Source organism: Phanerochaete carnosa (genome assembly GCF_000300595.1).
Source record: "Phanerochaete carnosa HHB-10118-sp unplaced genomic scaffold PHACAscaffold_6, whole genome shotgun sequence".
Taxonomy (NCBI): domain Eukaryota; kingdom Fungi; phylum Basidiomycota; class Agaricomycetes; order Polyporales; family Phanerochaetaceae; genus Phanerochaete; species Phanerochaete carnosa.
The window spans coordinates 2,675,107-2,701,259 of NW_006767633.1; the positions used below are offsets into that span (position 1 = coordinate 2,675,107).

The 26,153-nt window shown below is 53.2% G+C and overlaps 10 protein-coding genes across 10 annotated transcripts; 5 read left to right on the forward strand and 5 right to left on the reverse strand.

The window, feature by feature from the left end:
* Nucleotides 1-319: 319 nt before the first annotated feature.
* PHACADRAFT_96976 (uncharacterized protein) lies at nt 320-4,740 on the forward strand (the record flags this gene model as incomplete). The annotated part of the gene is made up of 4 exons (XM_007397305.1): nt 320-743; nt 800-1,689; nt 1,754-1,954; nt 2,005-4,740. 4 exons carry the CDS (start codon nt 320-322, stop codon nt 4,738-4,740), a joined length of 4,251 nt encoding a protein of 1,416 aa, XP_007397367.1.
* A 50-nt stretch (nt 4,741-4,790) lies between these two features.
* On the reverse strand, nt 4,791-8,057 carry PHACADRAFT_97861 (uncharacterized protein; the record flags this gene model as incomplete). Its single annotated transcript, XM_007397306.1, has 12 exons — nt 4,791-5,064; nt 5,114-5,265; nt 5,495-5,721; nt 5,765-5,852; nt 5,905-6,023; nt 6,075-6,285; nt 6,341-6,814; nt 6,866-7,102; nt 7,155-7,318; nt 7,365-7,473; nt 7,528-7,608; nt 7,647-8,057. The coding sequence occupies 12 exons, from the start codon at nt 8,055-8,057 to the stop codon at nt 4,791-4,793; spliced, it is 2,547 nt and encodes an 848-aa protein (XP_007397368.1).
* Nucleotides 8,058-8,511: 454 nt separating this feature from the next.
* Nucleotides 8,512-11,661, reverse strand: PHACADRAFT_96904 (uncharacterized protein; the record flags this gene model as incomplete). The annotated part of the gene is made up of 10 exons (XM_007397307.1): nt 8,512-8,552; nt 8,604-8,677; nt 8,732-9,189; nt 9,320-9,487; nt 9,541-9,876; nt 9,927-10,157; nt 10,211-10,468; nt 10,522-10,664; nt 10,713-11,445; nt 11,506-11,661. The coding sequence occupies 10 exons, from the start codon at nt 11,659-11,661 to the stop codon at nt 8,512-8,514; spliced, it is 2,598 nt and encodes an 865-aa protein (XP_007397369.1).
* Nucleotides 11,662-11,940: 279 nt separating this feature from the next.
* PHACADRAFT_96801 (uncharacterized protein) lies at nt 11,941-12,138 on the forward strand (the record flags this gene model as incomplete). Its single annotated transcript, XM_007397308.1, has 1 exon — nt 11,941-12,138. The coding sequence occupies one exon, from the start codon at nt 11,941-11,943 to the stop codon at nt 12,136-12,138; it is 198 nt and encodes a 65-aa protein (XP_007397370.1).
* A 572-nt stretch (nt 12,139-12,710) lies between these two features.
* On the forward strand, nt 12,711-15,003 carry PHACADRAFT_258698 (uncharacterized protein). The gene is made up of 7 exons (XM_007397309.1): nt 12,711-12,850; nt 12,906-13,525; nt 13,576-13,793; nt 13,846-14,027; nt 14,082-14,436; nt 14,496-14,686; nt 14,745-15,003. Exons 1-7 carry the CDS (start codon nt 12,717-12,719, stop codon nt 14,920-14,922), a joined length of 1,878 nt encoding a protein of 625 aa, XP_007397371.1. The 5' UTR covers nt 12,711-12,716; the 3' UTR covers nt 14,923-15,003.
* A 129-nt stretch (nt 15,004-15,132) lies between these two features.
* Nucleotides 15,133-16,073, reverse strand: PHACADRAFT_258701 (uncharacterized protein). The gene is made up of 5 exons (XM_007397310.1): nt 16,039-16,073; nt 15,910-15,974; nt 15,638-15,829; nt 15,418-15,573; nt 15,133-15,365 (listed from the first exon to the last, which is right to left on the reverse strand). The coding sequence occupies exons 1-5, from the start codon at nt 16,043-16,045 to the stop codon at nt 15,348-15,350; spliced, it is 438 nt and encodes a 145-aa protein (XP_007397372.1). The 5' UTR covers nt 16,046-16,073; the 3' UTR covers nt 15,133-15,347.
* A 96-nt stretch (nt 16,074-16,169) lies between these two features.
* PHACADRAFT_124009 (uncharacterized protein) lies at nt 16,170-18,712 on the forward strand. Its single transcript, XM_007397311.1, has 11 exons — nt 16,170-17,093; nt 17,154-17,182; nt 17,242-17,298; nt 17,349-17,372; nt 17,422-17,474; nt 17,525-17,609; nt 17,662-17,702; nt 17,759-17,806; nt 17,860-17,989; nt 18,043-18,300; nt 18,353-18,712. The coding sequence occupies exons 1-11, from the start codon at nt 16,928-16,930 to the stop codon at nt 18,566-18,568; spliced, it is 1,107 nt and encodes a 368-aa protein (XP_007397373.1). The 5' UTR covers nt 16,170-16,927; the 3' UTR covers nt 18,569-18,712.
* A 935-nt stretch (nt 18,713-19,647) lies between these two features.
* Nucleotides 19,648-21,365, forward strand: PHACADRAFT_210477 (uncharacterized protein; the record flags this gene model as incomplete). The annotated part of the gene is made up of 5 exons (XM_007397312.1): nt 19,648-20,010; nt 20,064-20,164; nt 20,218-20,452; nt 20,506-20,950; nt 21,001-21,365. The coding sequence occupies exons 1-5, from the start codon at nt 19,873-19,875 to the stop codon at nt 21,363-21,365; spliced, it is 1,284 nt and encodes a 427-aa protein (XP_007397374.1). The 5' UTR covers nt 19,648-19,872.
* Nucleotides 21,366-21,731: 366 nt separating this feature from the next.
* On the reverse strand, nt 21,732-22,590 carry PHACADRAFT_258706 (uncharacterized protein). The gene is made up of 4 exons (XM_007397313.1): nt 22,423-22,590; nt 22,238-22,366; nt 22,022-22,174; nt 21,732-21,967 (listed from the first exon to the last, which is right to left on the reverse strand). The coding sequence occupies exons 1-4, from the start codon at nt 22,576-22,578 to the stop codon at nt 21,896-21,898; spliced, it is 510 nt and encodes a 169-aa protein (XP_007397375.1). The 5' UTR covers nt 22,579-22,590; the 3' UTR covers nt 21,732-21,895.
* Nucleotides 22,591-24,198: 1,608 nt separating this feature from the next.
* Nucleotides 24,199-25,505, reverse strand: PHACADRAFT_210479 (uncharacterized protein). Its single transcript, XM_007397314.1, has 4 exons — nt 24,983-25,505; nt 24,782-24,925; nt 24,579-24,731; nt 24,199-24,520 (listed from the first exon to the last, which is right to left on the reverse strand). The coding sequence occupies exons 1-4, from the start codon at nt 25,202-25,204 to the stop codon at nt 24,437-24,439; spliced, it is 603 nt and encodes a 200-aa protein (XP_007397376.1). The 5' UTR covers nt 25,205-25,505; the 3' UTR covers nt 24,199-24,436.
* Between the last annotated feature and the right edge of the window lie 648 nt (nt 25,506-26,153).

Sequence of the window (26,153 nt, forward strand, 5' to 3'; positions counted from 1 at the left end):
CTGGCACCTACCGTGAACAACTACGCGACGTCCTTGGGCCGGAGCACGAGGATGATGACGTTTCCGACCCGCCAGAAGTCATCCCGACTATCCTACGTGACGTGCAGGAGAAGGAGATCTTTGAAGCATCTATGGACGACGAAGCGAGGGTGAGTCTGTCTAATTCCTTTCGACACCGCAGTTTCCGATATGCTTCATATAGCCTGCAGATGTGTCCTCAGACCTATCACCTGCCCCTTCGTCCTCCGCATCGGCATCGGGGTACCTTTCTCCTCCAAAGGTTGTGGTCTCTCCTGTATCAGGCGTACCGACGAAGGTGATGAGGCCCTTCCTACACCCTACCGTCTCCCGACTTCGCTCTACTACGCCCCAGGCTTCACGGACCTCATCGGTTACAAGTGTCGGAACGATTGACTCCAAGCTCGGCATTTCCACGCCCGCATCTCATTTCTCAGCTCTCTCGCCTACCTCGTCCCAATCCAATCTCCCGGAGGCTCCTACGCATGCTCACGACGCGCCTTCCCAGGATGAACGCGAGGTGTTCCGATGGTCGCAGCTGCGGAACATCACCGAGCTTCTATACCAGAAACATGGGCAGAAGATCGCTAACCTCATAGGTGCACCGAATTTTGGTTCCCCTACCGTCCTAGCGGCGAACGGCCTGATATGCGTTGGAACCAATTCCGGAAGGATACTTGTTTTCGACTTCAAGCAGAACTTGAAATGCATCTGTGGCTCCTCAGGTGCGTACTCAACGATCTCACCGCATGTTGTTGCGAAGCTGACTTGTTACTCTCAGAGCACAATATTGGCGCTGTCACGGCTCTTACTCTCTCCTATGACCATACGTACGTGGCGTCAGGACATGCCTCTGGACACATCCAGCTCTTCGACTTGAACAACCCGAAGGCGCCTGCACGCTTCGTTGCACCCACATCGCTTGCAGAGGTCGTCACCGGAAGGCAAGAAGGACATCTCCACGGCTCCCGCATTGTTAGCATCGGTTTTGTGGCGGGAAGGCATACCGCCGTCGTCTCCGCCGACGATAGTGGTTTGGCGTTCTACCATAGTCTTGGCAAGGTCCTATTTGTCGAGGCTTCGGACACTTTGCGGATCCTAGGCAAATACCCTGACGAGGCAGACCCCCTCCACGAACCTTCTGCACCCGGAGTGCCCGTGCACCATCAATTCCGCCGTCGAAGAATACGGAAAGCTCACACCATCTTGTCGATGATGCCCCTTCCGCTAGGTGCATCCGCTCATCCGACCGATGCATACAACCTGGTCGCGTTGCTGACGCCTATGAAATTGGTCGTGGTTGGGCTCAAACCTTCGCCAAAGACCTGGTACAGGCGCCACCGCGAAGCAGACGATGGTGCGTCCAAGTCGAAGTTCAAGGGCGTCCTGGCGTGGTATCCGAGTACGCCGAGTGCCGGCGCTCCGCAGGACACACAGACCAACGGCAAGGGCCGTGCAACAAACTCCACAGGGACTCATCCGATACTCATCTATGGCTGGGGCAACACCTTGAATCTCGTGCAGGTATCAGAGTCGAAGATGGTCCAGGAAGTGCGCAATCCGAAAAATAGCAAGGTCTCGCGTGTGGAGATCGGCCGAGTGGTGTTCGAGGAAGGTAGAAGTTGGACCGTGGGTGGTGATGCACTCGCTTTACAGTGGCTTAATCCCAATGTGGGTTCGTCTGGATTTCTCACTCCTTTCTCATCTTGAAGTCTGAACACATCCTCTTCGCTAGCAAGTCATCGTACTCACCTCCGCCGCACTCGAAGTCTTCGATATTAACACCTTCAAGCTCGTTGAGCATGTCCCATTCGATGCTTGGTCTCTAGTGTCTCCAATCTTAAGTCACACTACCAATGGCTCAGTGCAATACTCGGACGCTGTGACAGAGGTGGCACACAGCGTAAGGGTATACAAGGGCAAAATCTTCCTGCTGGTAAGAGCAAGTACAGTTCTCCTCCGCGATGTTCTTACCGGTGTTGTCAGGGTCAGCATGAAGTTCGCGTTGGGACGCTGCTTACTTGGGCCGATCGGATTCTTTCGTTTGTGGAGAACGGCGATTTCTTAAGCGCCATCGAATTGGCTCGGTCATACTACGTCGGCGAGGCACCCGGGAACAGGAATGGCCTTCCGGACGATTCACAAGAACTTCAGCTCGTGGTCGGCGAGAAGATGCGTGATCTCATGGTCGCTTCGGCACGATACGCTTTCGCTGAAGAGCGTATGATGGATGACACTCATTTCAGTGCCGATGGCCGTGGCGTCGATCGAACGTCGCTATTTGAGGGACTCGTGACTACCTGTTCCCGTGCTTGCATCGCCCTAGGCGAATTCGACCTCCTTTTTGAGGATCTCTACTCATACTACGACGACAACGGTATCTCGCGCATATTCTTGACGCAGCTCGAGCCATTTATTATCGATGGAACCGTCCACCAAGTTCCCCCACGACTAACACAGAGGCTCGTGACGCTTCACGAGGAGAATGGGCGGCCAGACTTGGCCGAACGGATTATCTGGCACATCGACCCGGAGTGTCTGGATATCAATCAGTCTATCCAACTCTGTCAAAAATATCACCTCTATGATGCTCTGCTGTATGTGTACATGCGCGCAATGAAGGACTATGTGTCTCCGCTTGTCGAGCTCATAGACCTCATCCGACAAGTTCAGCGGTACCGTCGGCGACGCGCGGAAGCTTCGCCGAATTCAAAGGCGCGCTTGAACGATAGCGATGTGGAGGACATTGCAATCAACGCGTACAAGATTTACCCCTACCTAGGCAATGCGTTGGCTGGTCTGGCATATCCAAGCGGCGAGCCACTGTCGGAAGACGACGCTGAACAAGCCAAATACGACTTGTACACATTCCTCTTCGCCGGGCGATCTAGCATGTGGCCTGATCCAGGTGGCAGACTTATCCTCACCAATGAAGACGACACAAACGTCGAACCCACTTACCCCTATGCTCGCCTTCTTCTGCGTTTCGACGCTGAGGCTTTTCTTCACACTCTTGACCTGGCGTTTGAAGACCACTATCTCAACGACGATGAGAAGCACAATACCAACCGACTCATCATCGTGAAAATACTGCTTGAAATCCTGTCATCCCCGGACACCCCACAGAACGACGCGACGTTCATCAACATTTTCATAGCGAGGAATATGCCCAAGTACAGCCAATTTCTCAAGGTGGCGCCGAGTACACTTCACAGCATTCTCATCGCCCTGGTACAGGATCGAGACAGCAGCACGCGGGAAGACCGGCAGCTGGCAGCCGAGTATCTACTATCTGCGTATACGCCCCATGAGGGAGACCGTCTCGTCCGCATATTTGAGCGAGCCGGCTTCTACCGCATCCTTCGTTCATGGCATAGACGTGAACACCAATGGGTGCCATTGATCCAGGCATACTTGTGGGATAGTGACATCCCCCCAGCGGAGAAATTCAGCTCGCTTGATGAGGTTTTATCGACTACGGCAAAATACAACAAGCAGGAGTTTCCTCCGGAAGTTACTGCGATTATCAACGAGTCGCTCCCCTCCTTACTCGACGCCAGCATCCCGCAAACTGCACTTCTTCTTGACCGACACCTTCCTGCCCTGCATGAGACGGTGATAAGCACCCTCGCTGACCGTCCGTCCCGAGATCGCTTCCTCTATCTGCGGAGTTTACTGGCAACTTCAGCGCAAGACAGCTTCCAGGAGCTGGGATTCACTCGTGTTGAGCCCTCTCCCAACACCCTTCCGAGCCTTCGCAATGAATACCTCAGGCTGCTATGCGAGGTCGAGCCCGGCTATGTCGTCAGCGAGCTTCATCATCTGCCTCCCAACTTCATTGATCGCAAGGAAGCTGCGCGGATATGTGAAGAACAAGGGCTCTACGATGCTGTCATCTGGTGCATGAATGACGCTGGAGACGCAAAGGGTGCTTTGCACAAGGCCGACCAGTTCGTGGAGAAGCTTTCGGATACGCTTGTAGAGCTCCTGAAAGCTGGAGACGTCTCCGAACAGAGCAACGAATGCATATCCGCCCTCAAGAACATCCAACGACGAGCTGTCGGTGTCTGCCTCGAGCAGAGCAAGGGCGCGACGGACCAGCATAGCGAACTCGAGCAGAACTGGCTCGAACTTCTCCGGAGTCAGATCACTTGCGTCCATCGCGTTTCTCTTTCTTGTTCACCACAAGTGAGCTCAGCGAAGACCATAGATGAGGGCGACGATCCGCAACTACGAGCAGAGCGGGCTCTGCTAGACGAGTTGCGTGCCTCTGTCCATGAGACCTTCAACTCGCTGCTGTCTGTTAGCTCGACTAAGGCTGTGTCATTCCCACGGCTGTTTAAACGACTCGTGGATGCCAGGGACAGCCGCGTTACAAAAGGGGCGCAGTACACCGAATTCCGGGCCATCTTGGGTGGAATGTTGGAGTCGTACCGTTCTGAGGGCGACATGCTGGTGATCACCAAGCACCTCATGAGCCGCGATTTTTTCGTCTTAGTGGAGGAGTTAGCAAAGGCTCGTAGCAAGGGATGGGCACCCTCACGTGGCATCTGCTCAACCTGCGGCGAACGATTGTACGACGCGAGCAAGTCAGCAAAAGCCTTTGCAGTTAGTGGAGAATCGGAGTCGGTACCGGAAGATTCTGCTATTATCGTATCACGGACAGGAGTTGTATACCATAGGAAATGCCTACCCAGACAGGACACTACTAATAGCGTATAATCATGCCAGCATCTTACGCGCATCTTCGCATTAGCAATGGGCTATGCCGTCTAGTCATCTATCAGTGGTGCATTCGCGAGCTCCTTGAGCGCCCGGTACGTGCTGTTGTCGTTGACCGACACTCCCAGTGATTCGGCGTCCTTGCCGAATGCATCCACGTCTAATATCATCTGCGTCCGGATCTTCTCTTCATCAGCCCGGCCATCGTCGTCCTTCGTTAAGGGTGCTGAACCGAACAGCGAGAAGGCCGACCTTTTGCCCTTCTTCAGCCGCCGCAGAGACTCTTCGGTTTTCTTCATTGCAGTCAGGAAATAGATGTACCTACTGGCACGTCAGCGATAATAACACACGGTGTGTAAACGGACAGACAGACCTCTGTGCTACATTTTCGAACACTTCCTCTGCATATGAGCGGAGGTGATCGTCGTTGAGGGTCGCACCCGGCGCGTCTCCGGTACCGATTCCAAAAAACGCTTTCAACGCGCGAAAGATGAGCGACACGAAGTGACTGGGCTCCGTCGGAAGCTTTCTGCTCGCCGTCATCGCCCTGAATTGCGATGGGATGGAACGCATAGGCAGCAGAGCGTCATATCCACGGCGTGAGAGGATGGCAATGATTTGACCAGAGATGGGAGGTATCAATGATATGAGGGACGATAGGGAGCGTCGCAGGATATCTAGCAAGGTAAGAGCAATTAATTAAAGCCCTGTCTGTGTGCCCAAGGGAATTCTCACCTTCCAGCGAAATGGATACGTCAGCAGCACTATCTGCCTCAGACAGGTCAGGTAACATCCCGCTCAGTTCTTCGCGCCACAAGTTCCAGACTTGGGTTTCCAGGGCTTTGATGTCTGTTAAAACAGTGGCTAGCTGCACCAGTAGTACATCGTCTACCGCAACGCTCTCTGGAGAGGCCGCCTCCACCTGTTGATTTGTCGGTGTTGCCGTCCGGTTAAGTGACGGAGACATCGTGAGCTGTATGCCTTGATGTGAGTAGCTTCAAACATGAACAATGATGACTTACACTTGTCGTAGAACTTGCTGGAGGCATTCGTGAGGGAGATTCCAATGCTGGCATACTGTTATTAAGCCAGGATCGGTACCTGCTTATGAGCTGATTTTCTGTTAGTGAATACTCTGCCTTCCAGCCGGAGACGGCTTCTCACCTGCAGGGTTAATTTCCAAGATCGATGACTGAGCTCAGGGATGAAGACCTGCGCGCTCCATATAGAGGAAATCGCTGTCCACACAGCAGCAGCCTGTGAGGTGACAAACGGCGCATTCGCTTAATGATATTCAGTCTCATGTAGAATCTGCGGCTGTCAAGGTTTCTGACCTTTGGTGAACGTGCGCTCCAACTTGGCGACCGAAAGAGACTCCTCGAGCTTGGTGACAGTCTCTTTCCACCGCAGCTGGAAGTACACGGGGAGCTGCCAGCGTCGCTCGAAAGCGACGTACACAGGGTGAGAGCGCATCCCGGCTACCGCCTCCACGGACGGTGCAAGGTACTCGAGCGATCCGATGAACGCTTGCGTCGTCTCATAATGCTAGGGATCTCGGGGTAAGCGAGGCCAGCAGGCGGAGGGGTGCCGCCAGATTTACCTTGCGGAATTCGTCTGGCTTTCCTACAGCGAATACCGTGCTCCCGAGCTCATCCATAATGGCCTTTCCAATCTCAGCCCATACAACGTTAGCCATAATCTCGAATCCGCCTGGGCTGTCCTTCTGAGGTGGCGCAGTGGCGCCCAACAACGCCGTTTTCCCCATGTTCATTCTCGCGGTGGATTTAACACCAACTCTCTCAGCAAGCTCCATAATACGCTTCATGTCGCGGTCAACGAAGCGGAGAATAGTGTTGTATAATGTGGCGAGAGTGTCGTTGGTGTCATCCAGAATGTGTGGTTGAGTGTCAAAGCTAACCTCAAAAGGATTTTGCTTTGATGCAAAGGCAGTATAAGGGGTGTACGGTGTCCGCGGGGGCACTCCGCTAGCGATTGACGAAAACTTTGTCCGGGGGATGGGTGTATGCGGTAGAACAGGGCTTTGAGGAGCAGCAAGGCATCCGGCGTATATGGTCTACTGTCTGGGATTATCCAAAGCGTTTTGCAAGCAACATCAACAGCATACCTTCTTTACGAAAGCACGAACGACGTCCGTTCGTAACACTTCCTCTGCATCCTGCCAGAGACCGAGCATGTCATATGCCCGAAGGCATTCGGTCACATCATTTAGTACCTTGGTTCTGTCGAGTTCGGCTGTGCCCACAGACTTGATGATGTCCCTCCCTTCTGTGAGTGTCAGTAAGGTCGAGGAGAAGAGATGATCTAGGTCAGACGAAAGCGTGGATTTGATACGGTCGATTCGCTGTTATGAAAGACTGTTATATAGCGAGGAAACACGAGCTGAGCGCACTTACCCAATGGCACTCGTCCACAAAAGCACACTTCTCACTTTGTGCCTTGGACACATGGTACAGCAGCTGGGTATATTCTGCAGCCACTCGAGAAAGATGCTTTGCCCGGTTGCCTCGCGTTCTATCTACATCAGCACGAAGTGCGAACGCATGAATGCATCGCGCACCTCTCTTCCGCACGTTCCTCTTCAGTACGGCTACCCAAGGTCATACCGTGCATGTCCGGCTGACCCTGGTCCTCATCCGAAGGAGCCGAAATCAGGAGTAAAGACTCCAAGCGAGTAACAGACTCAGAGATCTTCAGCAGCAGATGCAGGAATGTCTATCTCAATCGCGAGTTCACGTCATGCTGTATGTAGACGGGGTTACAACGCACCTTCTCCTCCCTCAGTTCAGTCCGCTTCTGCAGTTTGTGTTGAATCGCATCCTGGATGCGCTGCAATTCGCCGCGTGATTCCTACGTTGGGGACTGAGGTTGTATCACACACATACGACTGGGCTTGACGAATTACATACAAGGATTTGCGCTCGGAGATCCCCCAGTGGCCACTTCAGCCTCTCCAACCTTGTGCCCTCGCCCCTCAAGTCCGTGCTCAGGCTAATGAACGCCTCATAGTCGTCATTGATGAGCTTAACGAGCTCCTCCTTGAGCGTAGCCAGGTAATCTCGGAGCTCTGACCGTAGATCCGGGAGCGAAGTATAGGACCGCGACAGGAGGAAATCCTCGACATGGAACGTCTCGGCGGAGAGGTACGGGTTGTCATGCGAGAGTGGCACGTATGCTGGCAGGTCATGTTCCCCATCGGCGAACCCCGCGTGGGACATGCCAGACTCTCGAGTTTCCAGCTCTTCTGCCAGGCGATCCAGCTCCATGGGGTCTCGCGAGACACGAGTGGGAGATATCATACTCATGCTGGCATAGACCTAGACCTAGCTGGTGAAAGGGTAGGTAACCAGGGGTCGGACACACCGAGATACTAGATAGAGAGCTTGAGCGTACAGGAGGATAAACACTGGGGCTCGAGCTCAAGATGATTTCGCCACAAAGCCGTCGCGAGAATAGACGATAAAAGCACTAAGGAGATGATGGATATTATTTACCGACGCGGTCATCAAGCAAGATGAGTAGGCGCTCGCCGGAACGTCCTGGGATGGCTCCAAAACCTCGAATGATGCTCTAGTGAGCGGACGATGATAATCTTTAGCATTATAGTTTGTATCTAAAACAACAGTATAGCAAAGGCGACGATTACATATGTACAGCAGTGAGGCATTGCGAGGGGGAAATCCGCCAATGAAGTGGTCCGTAAAACGCGGTCTTGACTGTCTAGAACGGGATGCGTGTATTAGGTATGCATGGCTAAAACTTCCAATCCGGATCAACTTCCAAAGCCCAGGGGACTGAGAGACTAAGTGAGCGGAAGTGAGAAGAACGAGTAATTGGAGACATACATTTCTGAAGTAGTGTCTTAGAAAAGATCTTCTCGATGGGTACGTCATGCTTCTTGCACCAAGCAGCAGTAATTCTGGACAACGTTCTATGCAGTAAGTGCAACACAGATATCGTGGTGCAAACGTACCGTGGGTCGAGGTAGTTGATCTTACTCGTTCCGAGAGCGACCTCCTTGCCGGCCTCCCTGTCCTCCATCTGCAGCTTGAACGTCTTGATCTTCTCGTCGAGCTTCTGTATGGCCTCCTCAATCTTCTCAGTCGGCTTGTCCCTCTTAAGCTCATGTTTTCCGGTGCCGCGCTCCTTGTTGAGCCGCTTGAATTCGCTCTCTATTTCTTTGATCTTGTCCTTCAGTGCAGACTCAGGCTGTAGCTTTTCGCCCTGCTCAGCGAGCTTCTCGTTATCCTTCTGGAACTTCTTCTCAGCTTTCTCAAGCTCACGAGCCTTCCATTGCTCTTCGTGCTCCGCGATAGCCTCGTCGTCAAGGTCAGACTCGTCCTCGGCGTATGGCTTCCTCTTCTTGAACTTCGAGTCGACGGTGAAGAGCGCGTGGCGGAGCTTCATCCTCTCGTACTTGAAACCGCGGAGCTACAAGGTATGCTGTATCAGTACGCGAACATCGCAGAACAAGTAGAACACGTGCCTTCTCCTTCATCTTCTGCATCGATTGCTCGTGCGTCTTGGGAGCGGCCCTCTGATGGTTACACAGGATGGCAACCATACGGTTAGCGTGATTGTACGCGTTCAGCTTCTCCTGAACAGTACCCTTCTCGGGCGTGCCCTGGTCAAGTTGTTGTTGGAAGGTAATTGACGCGTTGTATGTACGGAACACCTTCGCTGTAAGGCCTTTCATGAAGCTCGACAGCTTCTTGTTAACATCAGCGGTCTGCAACATGCCCATTAGCCGAGCCTGAGCCAGTGTGGCAGAGATATACGTACGTCGACTCGGTCGAACAACATGTCGCCCTCAGAAGTCTGGTCTTTGAAGATCTTGATGTTCTTGAAAACGCGCTCGTCGACCTGGACGCGGTTGTAGTAGCGAATGGAGTCTTTACCGAGGAAATCGAAGATTAGAAAATTTGGAGGCTCCAAGGTGATGTGCTCGTATCGTAACGAGCAGCAACCGACGGTGTCGGCCTCGTCTTCGCCCTTTTCATTACCGGCTCGAAGAGCGAGGACGTCGATAAAATACAGACAGGTGGCAAGCTGCCGCTCCTTCATGACCTTCTCCTTCAGCTTCTCGTTGTACCATTTGCGGACGTCGGCAACATATTTCTACATGGCGTTAGAAGCGATCGAGCCAAACGAAACAAATAACAACGAACCTTCAACTCTCGGGACTTCTCGAACTTCTGCATATCACTCTGACCCTTGAGTGAGCTGCCGGCAGCCAAGAAGACATACTTGTAGTTCCCATTGACGTTCTCGACCCAGTTGGCGAGCCATGTTACAGTCTTATCATGCACGACGGCCTTCCAGTTGCCGGGAACGTTGGGCTTCGGTATCGGGATGCCTCCCCCAATGTTAACTGTAACATCTTCGGGATGAACGCGAAGCTACGCGACTTGATTAGTCACCTATAGGTAGAGATGGAACGAACAAAGCTCACTTTCAGGCGGCCCTTTTTCGGATGTTCACCACGTCCTCTGAAGAGCCCTGGAGGCTCGACCCTAAAGTTACCGACCTTCTCCTTTCGTCCGTCGAGGACGCAGTGTGTGAACGGGGCCTCCAGTGCGTCCTTCTTTGATTTCGCTTCCTTCTTCTCTGCGGAGCTCATCGCTTTCTTCTGCGCCTTAAGTAGCTCGAAGTGCTCATACATAGGACGGAAATCGCAGAGCTCGAACTTCGTGATCTTTGTGCCATCGCGCTATGAGCAGTAAATTAGAACGTAGGTCAGTATGTCCGGACTAACCGACGTACTGGAGAATCCTTCTTGAGAACTTGCAGAAAATCTTCAAAGAAATTTTTGTTGAAGATGGCATCCTTCGCGTGCTCTGTCTCAAGGAGCGCAGCATAGAATCCGGCAACTTCTTCGGCGACAGATGAAAGATTCACGGGCTTGCCTATATGCATAGTGAACTTCCGGACAAGATTCTAGAACTCAAACACACCATTGTACTTCATCTTGATATTGGCTGGCAGGGGCTCGTACGGAGGGGGGAAGTACACCCCGTTATGCTCCAAGGTTTGCCACTTCTCAGACCCGTCACCGTTGGCCTGCTGCTGTTCCCACCACTTGTACACATCTTCCTCCTCTTCCTCCTGTTTCTTCGCTTTCGCGGCCCTCTTCTTCGATTGAGGCGCCTCCGAGCTTGATGCCTCCTCCTCTTTCGCCTTCTTTGCTGAAGCCCGCTTGGCAGGAGTCTTCTTCAGAGGCTTGCTATCTTCTTCGTCGTCTGCATCACTCTCCTCCTTGAGCTTGCGCTTCCCCTTCGCCGCCGGCTTCTTGACTGCGATCGGCTTGTCGTCCTCGGACTCTGGCCCAAGGTCGTCATCGCTCTCCTCCTTCTTAACGCGCTTCTTCGCGGGCCTGCCCTTACCATTTGTGGTCACGCGCTTCCGCTTAGCCACCGGCACGTCGTCGTCAGAGTCCCCGCCGCCACCCCGAGGCGAGACCTTGCTGCTTTTGGCCTTGCTCGTAGCTCCCTTCCCGTTCGGCGCGTGTACGGCGGTAGCTTTAACAGCTCCAGGCATGGGAACCGCGGCTGACTTCGTCTGCTTTGCCGGAGACGATTTGAGCGGAGTATCATCTTCACTCGAAGACGAGAATACTGGGGCCTTCTTGCGCTTTTTAGTGCGCACATCGGGAGTCAGCGGTTCAGACTTCGTTCGGGTCGTCTGAGACTGGTGTGGCGCTTAAGGTCAGTGGCACGCTATGCATGTTATGAACATTGTCAAGCTCACCAGGGGGATGTCGCCATCGTCCTCGCTGAACAAGGAGCTGCTATCTTCGGGCTTGCCGTTGCCATTTGGCGCGACGTGCCCATTGCCGTTCATGCTGCTTGGACCAGGCCGGACAGGTCGATCGTCGTCAGAGGACATCACAACATCGCCGGACATTATATTAGAGAAAAATTGAAAGATAACGCAACGTGGAGAGCTGAAGAGGATGAAGGGGGAAAGAAAGCGGAGGAAGGGGAGAGATGTGGATGAGAACAAGAACCAAGAGCTGTGTCACATCAAGTTCGTAAGTTCCCGTTGACCTGCCCTAAACTCGCCCATTTCGGTAGGCCACTTCACGCTATTCTCCGACCAAGTACCCAGAACACTCCTTCGCCGTACGTCTCTGTAGCCGCTTTATACAGGTTGTAATCATAACTAGGCATGTTTTCTGTATAGATGGCCAACCCGCCGCAGCCTCCGTCCCTGTTCCGCAACCCGTGGGCGAGAGCTGACGCATGGAGGAAGCACCCGGTGTTCCAGCAGCGGAACATGCTCAGCAGGATGTTCCCTGGTTTTGGGATAGCGGTCGTTGCATTCACTAGCTACGTTGTTGCCGAGAAGCTTTTCTTCCCTGAAGAAAGCCACCACCATTAAGTTTAACCACCTGTGGGTACCCTTGTGCGGCAACGCGTTAAATCTGACAAAAAATCGTCGCCAGAGTATACCGAGTGTGGATGCGTGCAATACATGACCCTTTCACCTTTTTTTGCTATTGGTCAAGCATGATCTCGCATGTTGCGAGGCTTGAACGCAATCACTCCTGCTCCCACCTTGCAACGACCTGGTCCGGTATATGGCTAACGAGAGTTTCTTACGTCGTTGGAGGACAACAGCCTCAGGCTCAAGTACCAAGCCATTGTATCTCTCCAACATGAGCAACTCATGTCTGGGTGACTGTTCGTTCTCGCGAAGTCGCGAAGTACTCGGCGGATGTAGAGGCGATGCAGCCGTTACTCGCTGTCGTAGTAATACACTCTTTCCTCTGTCTCTCCTGTTAGCTCTCTTGCCATATCGTTAGTGTAGTTCCTGACGTGTAAATATTGACTGCATGTTGACTGCACGAACTCAATATGCGAACCTTCCGAGCTTCGGGATGTATGGGCGCTTGCCTGTGCCATGACTTCACGTGTCGGGTGACACGCAGAACCTGTCCCTGCACTCCACCACGCACGATGAGCATACCGTCTGCCCAAAATTCGCGATCATCTTTCGCGTCCAAGACCGCCTGGGATGCTCTCGGTATAGAGTCGGGCGAAGAAACGGAAGAGGAGGAGGCCGTTGAGTCTCCCGTGACATCACTCACGAGGTCAGGGATGCCATATTCTGGTTGATGTAACCTCTGTCTGACATGTGCAACGTAGCACTGAACCAGCACCTCTCACCAAGAGTGCACAGAAGAAGCTAAAGGAGAAGGCTCGCGCGGAAAAGAAGGCTCAGGAGAAAGCTGCGCGCGCGGCAGCACGAGCGCAGGCGAACGGAAAGCCTGCAAATGGAACCGCGTCACTGAGCCCATTGGAGACACCATCCGACAGCCCTTCGATCGTCACCAAGCCTCTTGAGGAGACCAAGAACGTTGTTGAAGCGGTAGCAAAACCAGCAGAGGACCTCCAGACGGATGATGAGGTTGCCCAGACCGCCGTCGAGACGAATGGAGACACGCAACATACAATGGAGTCCTCAGCTCCTGAGCCCGAGCCATTGATTAACGCGAAAATCGAGAGCGAACTGCCGTCAAAAGTGGAGCTGAAGCCACCTGCACCGCCGCTCGTTGCACCGCAGTCCCAGCAGAAACAGCAATTGGTGGAGAAGAAAGAGAAGAACACGGAAGAGAGGAAAGTCGTTTTCGCAACACCGGACGAGAAGCCCAGAGCCGTGCGGAATGGCACTAGCGTCAGCGAGCAAGATGCAGAGAAGGTGAAGAAGAGGCAGAGCTTCTTGACGAGAACGTTATGGACGTTTATTATGATCGGTGGCTTCATTGGTACGTGTACATCTTGAAGCGAGTCTTCCAACACCACTAATTTATTACAGCCTTGCTTCTGATGGGCCATGTCTACATGATTGTGCTTGTATTCATGTGTCAGATGTTGGTATATCGCGAAGTCACCGCGCTGTTCTCGCTCAAGCGGAAACCGCAAGACGAGGAGGAAGCAAACGGACGCGACCCATGGAGCAAGACGCTCAACTGGTACTTCTTCGCCGTGGTGAACTACTACTTGTACGGCGAGACGATTATCTACTACTTCAAGGTGGGTAACCTCGTGACGTTCACACTTCAGTTCCACTTAGACGCTTCGGTAGCATGTTGTTTTCTCAGATGCCCAGCTCATCGGGTTCGCTACCAACCACCGGTTCACTAGCTTCTCGCTGTATACCCTCGGTTTCGTCGGTTTCGTCTTGTCACTCAAGCGTGGATACCTCAAGCAACAATTCGGCCTGTTCTGTTGGGTGCATATGACCTTGATGCTCATTGTGGTCTCTAGGTGGGTCGAACTGCACTTCTATTCGATTTGTTTTCTTCTGACCTATACCCCTAGCCACTTCATCGTGAACAACATTCTCGAGGGTATGATCTGGTTTTTCGTTCCCGCGTCTCTTGTGATCTGCAACGACGTGTTCGCATACGTGTGGGGCATCACCGTGGGTCGCACCCCACTTATAAAACTCTCTCCAAAGAAAACCGTCGAGGGTTTCGTTGGCGCATTCTTCAGCACCGTCATTTTCGGCATTGCCTGGGGCACATATTTCGCGCAGTTTGAATACATGACCTGCCCCGTGCGTGACCTCGGCGCGAGCGCGTTTGATAGCGTCGTGGCGTGCACTCCCAACCCCGTGTTCGTCTGGCGTGAGTGGGTCATTCCGGGTCCGCTGAGCGCGTTCTTGTCTACTGTGGTATGTACTGCTCACTACCCCTGCATCTCACCCGTCTCACTGACGGATCGCCCTCACAGCTCGGGCGCTCTGTGTCGTCTGTCCCATATACGCCCTACCAGTACCACGTCCTCTTCCTTGCTACCTTCGCCTCTCTTGTCGCGCCATTCGGCGGTTTCTTTGCCTCGGGCTTCAAACGTGCCTTCGATATCAAGGACTTTGGCCACAGCATCCCTGGGCATGGCGGTATGACCGACCGTATGGACTGCCAGTACGTTTCTCCTTGCTCCGTCCCTAGCGTGCTGGAACGCTGACGATCACTCTTACAGGTTCTTGATGGGTGTCTTTACCTATGTCTACTACTCGAGCCTCATTCGTCAACACCACGTCACTGTAGGATCCATCCTACAGATGATTGTGAGCGGCTTGACGATCGAAGAGCAGCTCGAGCTCATGTCCGATCTCAAGAGGTATCTTGAAGGCCAGGGTGTCAAGCTCAAACTTTAATTTCTTGCCGTTTCCACTGCTTTCTACCGGGTTGAGCTGCGCAAGTGTCAGACCTATGCAAAACCATCTTACGTCCCCTACGAAATGTAATGTCGTCTATAATGCATATTACCGAGTGGATGCTGCATCGTTGTGTCGCAATCCTTCACAAGTTTGCGTTGCGCATAAGGCTGCGTGCTCGCTCCTTCATGTGAATCCTGAGATGGTGTCGATAACACATCCTAAGATGGCAGAGGAAGAATGGGCATATCATACAGGAGTCGCGCGAGCGTGCCCTGCTCTTTTCGATTTTAGCCTATGATGCATTGGGGCAGAGTAGCAAGGAGCACGGGTGGGTGAGGGCAATACAGACATATCATGGCATGTGGACCACAAGCGTGGGGTACGAAAGCGACGACGACAGGAAGGGGGTCGTCCGGAATAATTTATGAGCGGGGCTTCTCCTGTATATGACATTAGCACTGAGAGCCTGGAGGGGGATACAACACCACAAACCTTTTTCTCCTTCCACAACGCGAGGAGGCCGACACCAGAGACCTTGACAACCTTGAAGCGGACACCTGGAATATCACCCTTGGCCTTGCCACGACGACCGAAACCGGAGATGAGGACCTCGTCGTTCTCGTCGACAAAATTCAAGCAACCATCGTTCTGGGCAAGCGTAACAAAGTGTTAATCACATAAAGCAGGAGATCCATGAACATGAGGTACTTACGGGAACGAAAGCAGTGACCTTCTTGCCGTTCTTGATGAGCTGCACACGGACACACTTCCGGATGGCAGAGTTGGGTTGCTTGGCCTCAACACCGACCTTCTCAAGGACGATGCCTTTGGCGTGTGAAGAACCTCCCGTTGGGGAGGTCTTGTAGAAGTTGCCAAGGGCGCGCTTCTTGTAGGACTTGTCCGCCTGATATGCACGTTGGTAGGTCGCAGAAGAGCATAGAGTTAGAATAACGGTTTGGCGAGAACAGGGAGGGGTGAACTAACCCAGCGGTTGAGGCGGCGGTCGGTGCGGAGCTTTCGTGCTGCTTGCAATCCACGGGGTTTGTTGGCTAGACGGCGTGACGGTCAACATCTCACTCGGTGATGTTAGAGACAGTGAGCATAGCGACGTACAGCCCATGCTTGCGGTGGATGTCGGTGTCGATAACGGGGGCAGGACACTTCTGTCCGTCCGCGAAGTGTGAGAAAAACTATTACAGTTTATCGGAAGTTGCCGAGACCACTTGAGCGCTTCCCTTACTCGCGCCCACCAACGGCTATGTACTGTTCTTTGGATATTGGTCAAGTCTCAAGCTTCTGTACCCTTTCTGAGGGCTATGTTCTGCGCATATAAAACCTCCGCTTACGCGACATACTGCTATTCTTCGCTCAGTGGACCTAGTCTCGCTCCAAATCTCTCGATTTCTGAACTCCTGTCCTCAGCGTTCCATCACGGCGTCGGTAACCAGAGATCGTCTTGGCTCGCATAAGACAGCTACACTGCGCATACAGTCCTGCCGGCCACTTACGACGGTGTCTAGACGTAGGCCGGCATCGATTGTTAAGTCTCCATTCTACGAGAGCTTTTGAGCCAGAGGTGGGCTGCAGAACTCACCTTTTATAGATAGCCGAAGTCTACCTGTACACGTTTCAAGCGGTTACAATGGATGTAGCTGAACCAATAGATCGCTTCGCGCTACCTAGCCTTCGTATGAAGATGCGTCCTCTGTCTACAACATTGCACGGTATAAGCAAATAAGCAGCAGTGAGAACTGTTTACACGCTCTCTCATGTCGCATGCGGTCTCTGTGCTGCCCTCTCTCACGAGCCAGCAGAATCAGACAAGGTCAGTCCAGGATGCGTCCCGCTCGCGGAGTATCTGGACGGAACGGGAACCCGCTGACCTCTGAGCGTTTCATCCGTGCACTAATGTGAGAGTGTTCAGACAGCGCGAGCCCTTATATTAGCCGGACGAGACAGATGCATATAAGACCTGCCCCATCTCTTTAGTGTTATCACCGGCATGTCACAAGCGCCCTTTGAAGAGTCGAAGACACAGTATTATCACCACGGACGATTCTCCTTTGCAGGAGGTAGCGTCCCGAACGCCTATACAGCTTATCGAACTTACGGCGACTCGACAAAACCATGTATCGTGTACCCAACTTGTTACGGTGGCAAGCTGGATAGTGAGTATCTTGTGTCTGCTCACATCTGCTCACAAGCTCCGTCGACTCATCGTCTACCAGGCCAGTTGCATATGATCGGGCCGAATAAGGTATGAAAATGTCTCAAGTAGCAAGTTATATCCGTAGCCTGAGGTAGTCGCAATCCTAGGCTCTCGATTCCACGCAGTACTTTATCGTGACGTTCGCGCTGTTTTCAAACGGAGAGGTCAGTTATATCGTTGCTGAACTTTCGTACTCTGCAACTCATTTGTAGAGCAGTCGTCCTCCCCATCGAACACGGTCACGTTTTGTTCGTTTAGTCCACTATGAGGCGCTCATGGGGCTATAGCCGGAGCCCTACAACGGGCCCTATTTTCCAGTCGTCACGTATGAGGACAACATGTAAGTCGCGCATTCCGAGTGGCACTTGTTACTGAACATTTTGGTTGTAGCCGAGCGCAGCATGCCGTGCTGGTGGAGAAGTTGGGAGTCAAAAGGATATATTGCGTGATCGGATTCTCCATGGGTGGACAGCAGGTACGTTTCGGGTTTCCTTCTGCAGTCCTTTCTCACAGCTGGGTATCTACAGGCTTACTATTGGCCGGTCATGTTCCCAGACTTTGTCGATAAGTATGCGGCACAGTCTGTCTTCGGTTTTATGCATGTGAACAAGAATTGTGTTTTAGGTTCGTTGTTATCTGTGGCTCTGCTCGGACAAGCCCTCATAATCAATGGTCAGTTCTTCCTATCAGAAGCTACCGTTGGTGTGGACTCACGCCACAAATAGTTTCCTCGAGGGCCCGAGGATCGCGCTGGCCGCTTCGCGGGATTACCAGGATGGACACTACACGACCAAACCCCAGCATGGCATCCGTGCGTTTGCTCGTGTCTACAGCGCATGGGCATACGGCCAAGCAGTACGCTGAGAACGAACTACGTTACGAAAATATTCAGCGCTGACACACCGTAGTGGTACCGCCAGAATCTATATCTCTACGGTGGCAAGTACACGGATCTAAATGATTTCATTCGTTCCGAATGGGAGGCGGGGCACCTGGCAAACTGGGACGCCAACGACATGCTCGTGCTGCTGCGCACCTGGCAGATGGGCGACATCTCGAAGATACAGAGCATCGCTCCCAGTTTGCAGGGCGACCTTGTTGGAGTGCTCAAGACCATCACGGCGAAGGGCCTTATAATGCCCTGCGTAACAGATCTGTATTTCCCGGTGCGCCAGAGTGTCTTCATATAAACATATCCGCCTTACGTTCTTCCATTAGCCTGAAGACAGTGAGGCTGAGGTCGAGGCAATGGGAAGTGACAAGTCTCAGCTGCAGAAGATTCCTTCAATCTGGGGACATAGAGGCAAGCATTCGCTTTGTCGTCCCATCTTGATACATGCTGACTCATCACGGTGTGCAGCCGGGGGTGGGGCCAATCCAGAGGACATCCAGTTCGTCGCCGGATACGTACGTAAGTTCTTGAAGAAGCAATAAAGTGAAAGGACAGTTTTGTTATATAACGTGGGCGAATCGAAACTATATTCTGCGTCTTTCTATATTGGCAGTAAGCACTGCGAAATCGGCCGCGAAAGCTGTCAGGCCGAATCCCGACATGACCGCACTCCAGCGTCTGCCTTGGATTTCATCAACCTCTGCCAGCTCAGGCTGGACATCTGTAGTATTTTCATAGCTGTGGTTCAACATTGCATATATCCACGAACTCAGCCCCGACTGGTGCCAGCGAAGCTCAAGGGCCTCGGTTCAAGGTTGGCAGATGGCGGGACATAGAGAAGCCAAGACGGCTTATCAGCATTGGAGAGACTCTGTTATAGTAGTGGAAGCTCTAAAATGGTATATTTCAAAGGCGAGAAGTTTTTATTGCACCTCATCGCCTCGCTGAACACGCACTTGTACAGCACACAGCTAAGACAAGCATCCGCTGAGCAATCGGAGGCATAGGCACAATTTCCGGGCTGTTTTTACACAGGGAGCGCATGAGGTCCGCTATTTGGAAAGGGCGAAAACATGCGTTTATGACGCGTTTAGCTGTATCAATGTCCTGAGCATCCACATTGCATCTCTGTGTGTTATAATGGTGCTCATTTCTGTGGATGCGCTGTGAGCAGCTTTGCCTTGGTCCGCTACTGAGTGGGTAAACTGACATGAGACCTACTCGCGCAGCCCGACCGTGTGACAATGCATCAGTTACCGCTACGAAGGCAGCGCTCCCAGATCACAGATTCCGTGCTCAAGCGTTTCCAGCACAGCAATTACAGCGGGTCAATTCCGTCGGAGGTCCGAATTCACCCAAGGCCAAATTATGCCCAATACTCGCGTCCATTTCCACTCAATCATCATCCGCCTTCGTAGACGCGCGTATGCATCATGCTGGAGGTGAGTACCTCCTCAATATGTCTCCAATTTGTAGTAAGGCGAAGAAGCTACGGTCAGATGGTACAATGCACTCCGGCCAATTCATTGCGATCTTCAGGAGCGCCGCTCACGTCCCATGGAATGCCCTGGATGCTGCGCCTTCTAGTGCCGCCTACACGGAAGGGTATGTGCTGTCGTCAGAAGAGTATGTGCTGTCGTTGACGAACGTTCTATGGCCGCCGTTCAACGCTACCTCGACCTCTACTCCTCAACACAATGACTCAGTCGCCGGCAACCTCTGCTCCAGCTATATAACCTAACCGTCTTCAGTGTCTGAGGAGCACCGGCCTCCCGGATTCGTCTTCTCTACTAGTCTCATACACACTCACCTAAACTTTCTCATCCTACATATCTCCTAATTAGCCATGTCTTCTGTCGCCTCCAAAATCTACGTCACCAGGGAGAACAACGAGCTCGTTGTCAAGGAGGGTGTTAGCCCCGACGCTGGGAAGTACGCTGACCAGCGCGTTCTCATCATTGGCGGTGGTGTCACCGGTCTTACCGTGAGCGCATCTGGTGTTCGCGCCATAAGAACTGGTCGCTAACAATACCATAGAACGCCTGGGCTCTGCTCGATGCCGGCTACTCAGTCACTGTCATCTCTGACAAGTGGGCGTCCCTGGAGGACCGCATCACCTCTCAGATCGCCGGTGCTCTGTGGGTGGATTATCCTCAGCGAGAATTGCGTAACGCTGATCAATTCGTAACAGCTGGGAGTGGCCCCCTGCTGTCTGCGGCAGGCACACCGACCTCATCTCCCTCAAGCTCTCCAAGGTCTGGTGCATGACCTCTTACCGCGTCTTCCAGAAGCTACAGGACATCCTCCCTGCTGATGGCGAAACTGGACATGGTATCCGCATGCGCACTGCCAACTTCTTCTTCGACAAGCCCATCGAGGAAAACCAGGAAGAGTACGAGAAGATGGTCGAGATTGAAAATGTCAAGGTATGATCAAGAAACTCATTACTCAGCGCTGGGAATATTGACTATCGGTGCAGATCCCTGGCTTCGAGCGCGACTCGCTCCTGGTCACCAAGCACGCCGTCAGCCAGGAGGCCGGTGTCGTCGATGCCTATAAGCACACCACGCCCGTTGTCGACACTGACGCCTACATGCTCTGGCTCCGCTCCGTCGTCGAGGCTAAGGGCGGCAAGCTCGTCACGCACCACATCTCGGGCGACCTCCTCGAGCAGGAGGACGCGCTCCTTCGGGTCTTCGATGCCCAGTACATCGTCGATGCCACCGGTCTCGGTGCCTTCGAGGCTGCAGGCGACAGGACCGTCTACCCCCTCCGTGGTGCGCTCATCCGCCTCGTCAACGACGGCACCAAGTTCCCGAAAGTGAACGAGGCGCTCGTTGTTGCGCACGACTACGCCAAGCGTGACGATGACGGCGGCATCGTCTTCATCGTTCCTCGCAACGACAAGACCCTCATCCTCGGCGGTAGGCGTTTCGTCGCGGCAAACAATATTCATATCTGACGATGTCCACAGGTATCGCCCAGGCAAACGAGGGCAACCTCGATCTGACCCTCGAAAGCCCCGAGATGAAGCGCATGCGCGACCGGTGCAACAAGTTCGTGCCGGGCCTCGAGAAGGCCGAGCTGGACCCGCACTCGCCGATCGTGCAGGGCCTGCGCCCCGTGCGTGGTGAGAACGTCCGGGTCGAGCGCGAGCTGCGCAAAAAGACGGACGGCTCTCTGAGCAAGATCGTGCACTCGTATGGCCAGGGTGGCTCTGGCTTCACGCTCTCTTTCGGTTGCGCTGGCGATGTCCTCAATCTGATCAAGGAGGCCGAGCAGGGCATCCCGCCCACTCCCCTCAAGGCAGACCGCAAGACTATGGTCATCCGCCACTAAGGTAAAAAGGTTATGGACGGGTTTGGGAAAGGCATGAACCGGGGGCCTCGTGAATACATTACTACTAATGCACTACTAGTTCCATACAAAATTACTATGTACAGAGGTTCATTTACACCCAGCTTACACATACTATACTGTAGTCACTATATCCTCATACTACCCCACCTGACCTGCTCGCTCTACCTGCAGATAGTGTTTCAGTTCAAAAATGGCAAAAAATGCGTTCTCTGCTTCTTCTCCTCCTGTCAGCACTACCCATGAACGCTTTCCCTGCCACATCGTCGACTTTGAGACACGCGGCTTCAGGTCGTCTAACAGCAGCTGCTCTCCAACTAATCGAAAAAGATTCAAATTAGTGAGCACTTTACTTGATACTAAGGCTTATGTCTGTGTCACTGTACATGGTACTATTAATGATACATGAGCGATTACAAGTGGAAACAAATGAACGAAATTAGTATGATGAAATCGAAAGAACCTAGAGAAACTTTGCGTGATTGATACAGAAAACCTCGTGTCCGAGGCAGCTAAAGACCACTGTCATTGGTGTCGAAGGTCATAACGAAAGGGTCGTTTACCCAAGTATCAATCTCGGGCTGCTAGAGATGGTAGGAGTCAGACGTCGGACCCATGCAAACCTGCCAGCGACGTACCAGGACTGCGGGATCGGCGTCGGGAGCAATGTATCCAAAGACCGGGACCAGAGTCTTGCCATGCCGGCGCAGCTCAGTGAGATAGAGATGTTCCATCCCGATACCTCCGGGGCCGAGCGTGAAGGTCCAGTCATGATCGTCCGCAGCTTGAGCCTTGACACAAGCGGTAACAAGCACGTCAGGTTGCAGAGATGCCGCCGGGGACTGCGTACTCACCTGGTTCAAAAATGCAAACATAGCGTCCGCGATGCAACGAACCACTTTATGGCGCGGGATGGGCACAGGCACACCCCTGCGGACACGTTGTATGTTCTTAACTTGACGATATACCCTGTACCCATGTATCTGGATCTTAGTGTGAGCGACAGCAGAACCCACGAGTGTAAGGAGCTACTGCGTACTGTGATGAGGCAAGTAACCTTGACGAAGCTCGCGGGAAACAGCTCCTCGTCACGCCTGTCGAGATCTTCAAGCCGCCCGGCGTGGGCATCCGCGAGGTTGACTCCCTCGACGTCATTACAGGAGAAGAATAAGTGATCGCGTTCGTGCGGACCCATGACGGAGGAGCGAGGATGCCGGTGTGGCACATTGAGCAGGCGTCGTAAGTTGAGCCGCGCAGCCATTGGGTAATAAGGAAGAGGAGATAGCTGGCTGAGAGGTGTGATTCTGACCGTGACCGGGAATCCAGTGGAGTTTTACGACCGAAGTCGGGCCCCGCTTTTAAGAGGGCAGACTGACCACCGTGACGATTATCTGGACTGTCCGGGCGAAATGATCGACAAATACCGTCGATGGCAGGTCCACCAGCCAGAATACGCTGCCATCCGTGTTGAGGGAACATTATTCACTCCCTGACGTCCGCGTACGAGGCCCAACAACTGTGTGAAGGAATGGAAGCAGCTGGCTTCGTCAGGGCTGTCCTAAGCCGAAACTCTTGACGGATTGTGAGTCTGGCATCAGATCGTTAAAGCTTGATATCACGGAAGTCCCAGATTCAGCGACGGGGTACGTACACCTGTGACACATCCCTCCGCATTCAGGCTTACTGACGGCCCGTAGTACCATCTACTACGTTGGAGGCTGGTCCAGGAGCTTACGAGAGTTGGTTCCGCCGTGAAGAGTGCGGAAGGAACGCAGGGCAGCCTGCAAACTGATGCAAGATCGGCCTTGGTGTGAGTGTTCGTCGCATAGACATCCCCGAGAAACGTCATATCTTCCAAGCTGCCTTGTACTCGTCGCTATAACAGTCTCCGTATTGAGAACAAGGCAAGGCGTCTCCGGGTTATCTTCTCCCGAACGCGCCGTTGATTCTGTCAATTAACAAGAGTTGAGATTCTGTCGCCGCGTCTGCTTTAAGCCACAGCCGTCTGGACCGAACCAGTCAACGGAAAAAGAGGAGGACTGTGCCGCTTAGAGGGTGTTCAAGCAAGAATCGAAGGTGTCGTTGCCGAGGCAATCTGGCGGAGAAGACTCTCCAAGATATCATACTCTGCAGCCCCTTTCTAGAAAGTTTCCTGCGTCGGCCCAGGTCGAGGTCAGTGCGAAGAGCACCAGTCCTGCATGACCACTCACATCATCAAACTCGCGTCGGCAAACAAACTTCGCCTTGCCTAAGCCCAAGCCTCGAAGCTTTGCGCGGAGAAGCGTGTAATGTCAAAATAGTCGACAAGAGATCCCCCGATAGACCAGCGGCATGCTGTTCGCGCCGCTTAGCCTTTCCGCTGGCCACGTAGCCTGTGAATAGTCCAACTTGGACAGCGCCACTAGCAAGCAATGAGTACAAGCCGATTGTTGCTCTCCTTCACAGAACCGCAACCGTAAACTCAGCCTCTAAATACAGGTTGTAGACGGGGGGGGGATGTTGAGTAGCTTTTCTAAGTTTTTTCTTTTCGCATGTTTGTAGAGGCCCGCAAAACACTTGTAGGTCGACGATCTGTAGGCATCCGTAGGTAAGATACTACTTTGCGGAAACTAGAGATATTGTGAAAAAAAAATCACGCACCGATAACAGCAAGTGCCATAACAGGCCATGCTCAGCAGAAGACAAAGGTGATCGAGCGTCGAGCGACGGCGAGGGCCGGCGTTCGTCTTGGCGTCTAACACGGAACAACCCGATCCCAATAAGGCAGCTAAGCCTAGGGATGGCTTCGTACGATACCGTTACTTAAAGCCAGTCGCTCATTTGCAGGATGGAAATACAACAGGGTATTAATCCAGCTCTTACATTTGAATACCTAATCCTTAGATCCCCGAGCGGCGGCCACTCCAATGATTCGAATTGATAAGCTCCCTTTTGCCGAGACCGAGACCTGCTGAGTCCTGTACTTCACTGTACACAATGCTGCAAGCCATGAAACAATACTACTACACCGAGGGGAGCGTTAGAGGAGTTCTTTGTGACCAAAATCGATAGCTTTAAAGCTGAGGCTGCCAGAAACCGCGATCGTGGGTGAGGAAAGCCATTTCAAAAGCCTCGCCGAGCCCGATGTCAATATCAGGCTGCCAGAGGGGGGAAAGGGTCAGAAGTCAAACACATTTGAGACTATTGGCAGCATACCAAGACCACAGGACTGACGTCGGGTGGAACGAAGCCGAAGATGGGGACGAGAGTCTTGCCGTGCCGTTGCAGCTCGAGGAGGTAGAGGTGCTCCATCTGAAGGCCTGCAGGACCGAACGCAAAGGCGCCGCTGTGTCCGTCTGCCGCCCGGGCCTGAGCGGAAGCAATTGTAAACATGTCAGAGCACAAGAGGGGTCCGATACGGCCTGTGCACTTGCCTGGTGCAAGAAAGCGAGCATCACTTCCGCGATGCAGCGAACAACTTTGTGGCGCGGAACGGGCACCGGCACGCCACCGCGGACGCGTTGCACGTTCTTGACCTGGCGGAACGCCTCGTATCCGCGTATCTACAGCCTCACATAAGTGATGAAAGAACACACGAGTGTGACCCGCAAGCTGCGCACCGTGATGAGGCAGGTGAGCTTGGCGAAGGTAGCAGGAAACAGCCCCTCGTCGCGTCCATCGAGATTTTCGAGCCGCCCGGCGTGAGCATCCGCGAGATTGACTCCCTCGACATTGTGGTGGGAGAAGAACAAGTGGTCGCGTTCGTGTCGACCCATGACGGAGGAGCGGGGGTGCCGATATGATCCAATGGGCAGACGCTGGAGGTTGAAACGTGCGATCATCTTTGCGGAGCGTGAGGAAGAGGAGAAGCTGGCTGTGGGGTATTGATTGTGGCTAAAAACTCACTGAGATTCCACCAACGTAGTCGAGCCTCGCTTTTAAGAGCACGGACCAGTCATCGTAACTCTAAGAATTGCCCAAATTGTCTAGACACAGTTGTCCAATGCTGGCGATGACCATGCGACGTGCAGAGCAGTGCCCGTCGTCATCGATATGAAACGCTCCGACGATTGCAGAACGGAATGTTAGCAGCTCTTCACTACTGTCGGAAGCTTATGGGCCCTGGGCGTGGCAATTAGTTGCTACGTGCCGCCGCAGACGAGCGTAAGTACCGACTGCGGGCGGGCTTGTCTCAGCGCTCCGCTGTCAAAGCATACAAGCCCATTAAGGATTAGTTCCTCGATGATAAGTACAGCAGGAACGTGGAGCAGCCTGCAAAGCGACGCAAAGATCAGTATGATTATCCACAGTCGTGAGCTCACGAAGAAATCACATACCTTTCAGCCTGCCTTGTGCTTGTCAATATCTACATTGGGAGCGGGGTGAAAAGTGGCTGGGAGGCGGGCGAGGCCTTTCCACCTCACTTCGGAAGCGGCGTCAATCTACTTTACGTCCGTAGCTCGGGCTGCAGCCAGTGGAGCCGAGCCATGTAGACGGAAAAATGGGGAGGTGATTGAGCGAGGTAAGCGGGTCGTACGAGACGTGTCGTTGCCTAGGTAATCCACCAGAGGCCGTGCAGAATGGCTCGCCATGACGTTCTCTGTCTCCTGCCGGCTACCGTCTTCTGCATCGACGCAGATCGGTTCAGTGTACTAAAGAATATCGATCCTGCACGGAGATTTACGACCCCGACACCGTCGACGGAAGTGTGGAGCGCAGGTTTGTCGGCGTCGACTTGAAGTGCGAGCACTAGAGCCCAGGCTCCAGGGCTTCATGCATGTTCGGGTTGAC

Excerpts from the sequence above, each read along its gene's own strand:
- PHACADRAFT_258698 (XM_007397309.1), top strand. The coding sequence starts at position 12,717 with ATGAGCATACCGTCTGCCCAAAATTCGCGATCATCTTTCGCGTCCAAG. Across the intron at positions 12,851-12,905 it reads CCCGTGACATCACTCACGAG|CACTGAACCAGCACCTCTCA; the intron begins GTCAGGGATGCC and ends TGTGCAACGTAG. Across the intron at positions 13,794-13,845 it reads CGATTATCTACTACTTCAAG|CATGTTGTTTTCTCAGATGC; the intron begins GTGGGTAACCTC and ends ACGCTTCGGTAG.
- PHACADRAFT_258701 (XM_007397310.1), bottom strand. Across the intron at positions 15,830-15,909 it reads ACCGCCGCCTCAACCGCTGG|GCGGACAAGTCCTACAAGAA; the intron begins GTTAGTTCACCC and ends CGTGCATATCAG. Across the intron at positions 15,574-15,637 it reads AGGTCACTGCTTTCGTTCCC|AACGATGGTTGCTTGAATTT; the intron begins GTAAGTACCTCA and ends ACGCTTGCCCAG.
- PHACADRAFT_124009 (XM_007397311.1), top strand. The coding sequence starts at position 16,928 with ATGTCACAAGCGCCCTTTGAAGAGTCGAAGACACAGTATTATCACCAC. Across the intron at positions 17,094-17,153 it reads TTACGGTGGCAAGCTGGATA|GCCAGTTGCATATGATCGGG; the intron begins GTGAGTATCTTG and ends ATCGTCTACCAG. Across the intron at positions 17,990-18,042 it reads CATGGGCATACGGCCAAGCA|TGGTACCGCCAGAATCTATA; the intron begins GTACGCTGAGAA and ends GACACACCGTAG.
- PHACADRAFT_258706 (XM_007397313.1), bottom strand. The coding sequence starts at position 22,578 with ATGGGTCCGCACGAACGCGATCACTTATTCTTCTCCTGTAATGACGTC. Across the intron at positions 22,367-22,422 it reads AGGTTACTTGCCTCATCACA|ATACATGGGTACAGGGTATA; the intron begins GTACGCAGTAGC and ends ACTAAGATCCAG. Across the intron at positions 22,175-22,237 it reads TGTTTGCATTTTTGAACCAG|GCTCAAGCTGCGGACGATCA; the intron begins GTGAGTACGCAG and ends GCTTGTGTCAAG.
- PHACADRAFT_210479 (XM_007397314.1), bottom strand. The coding sequence starts at position 25,204 with ATGATCGCACGTTTCAACCTCCAGCGTCTGCCCATTGGATCATATCGG. Across the intron at positions 24,926-24,982 it reads AGCTCACCTGCCTCATCACG|ATACGCGGATACGAGGCGTT; the intron begins GTGCGCAGCTTG and ends GTGAGGCTGTAG. Across the intron at positions 24,732-24,781 it reads ACCAGGCAAGTGCACAGGCC|GCCCGGGCGGCAGACGGACA; the intron begins GTATCGGACCCC and ends GCTTCCGCTCAG.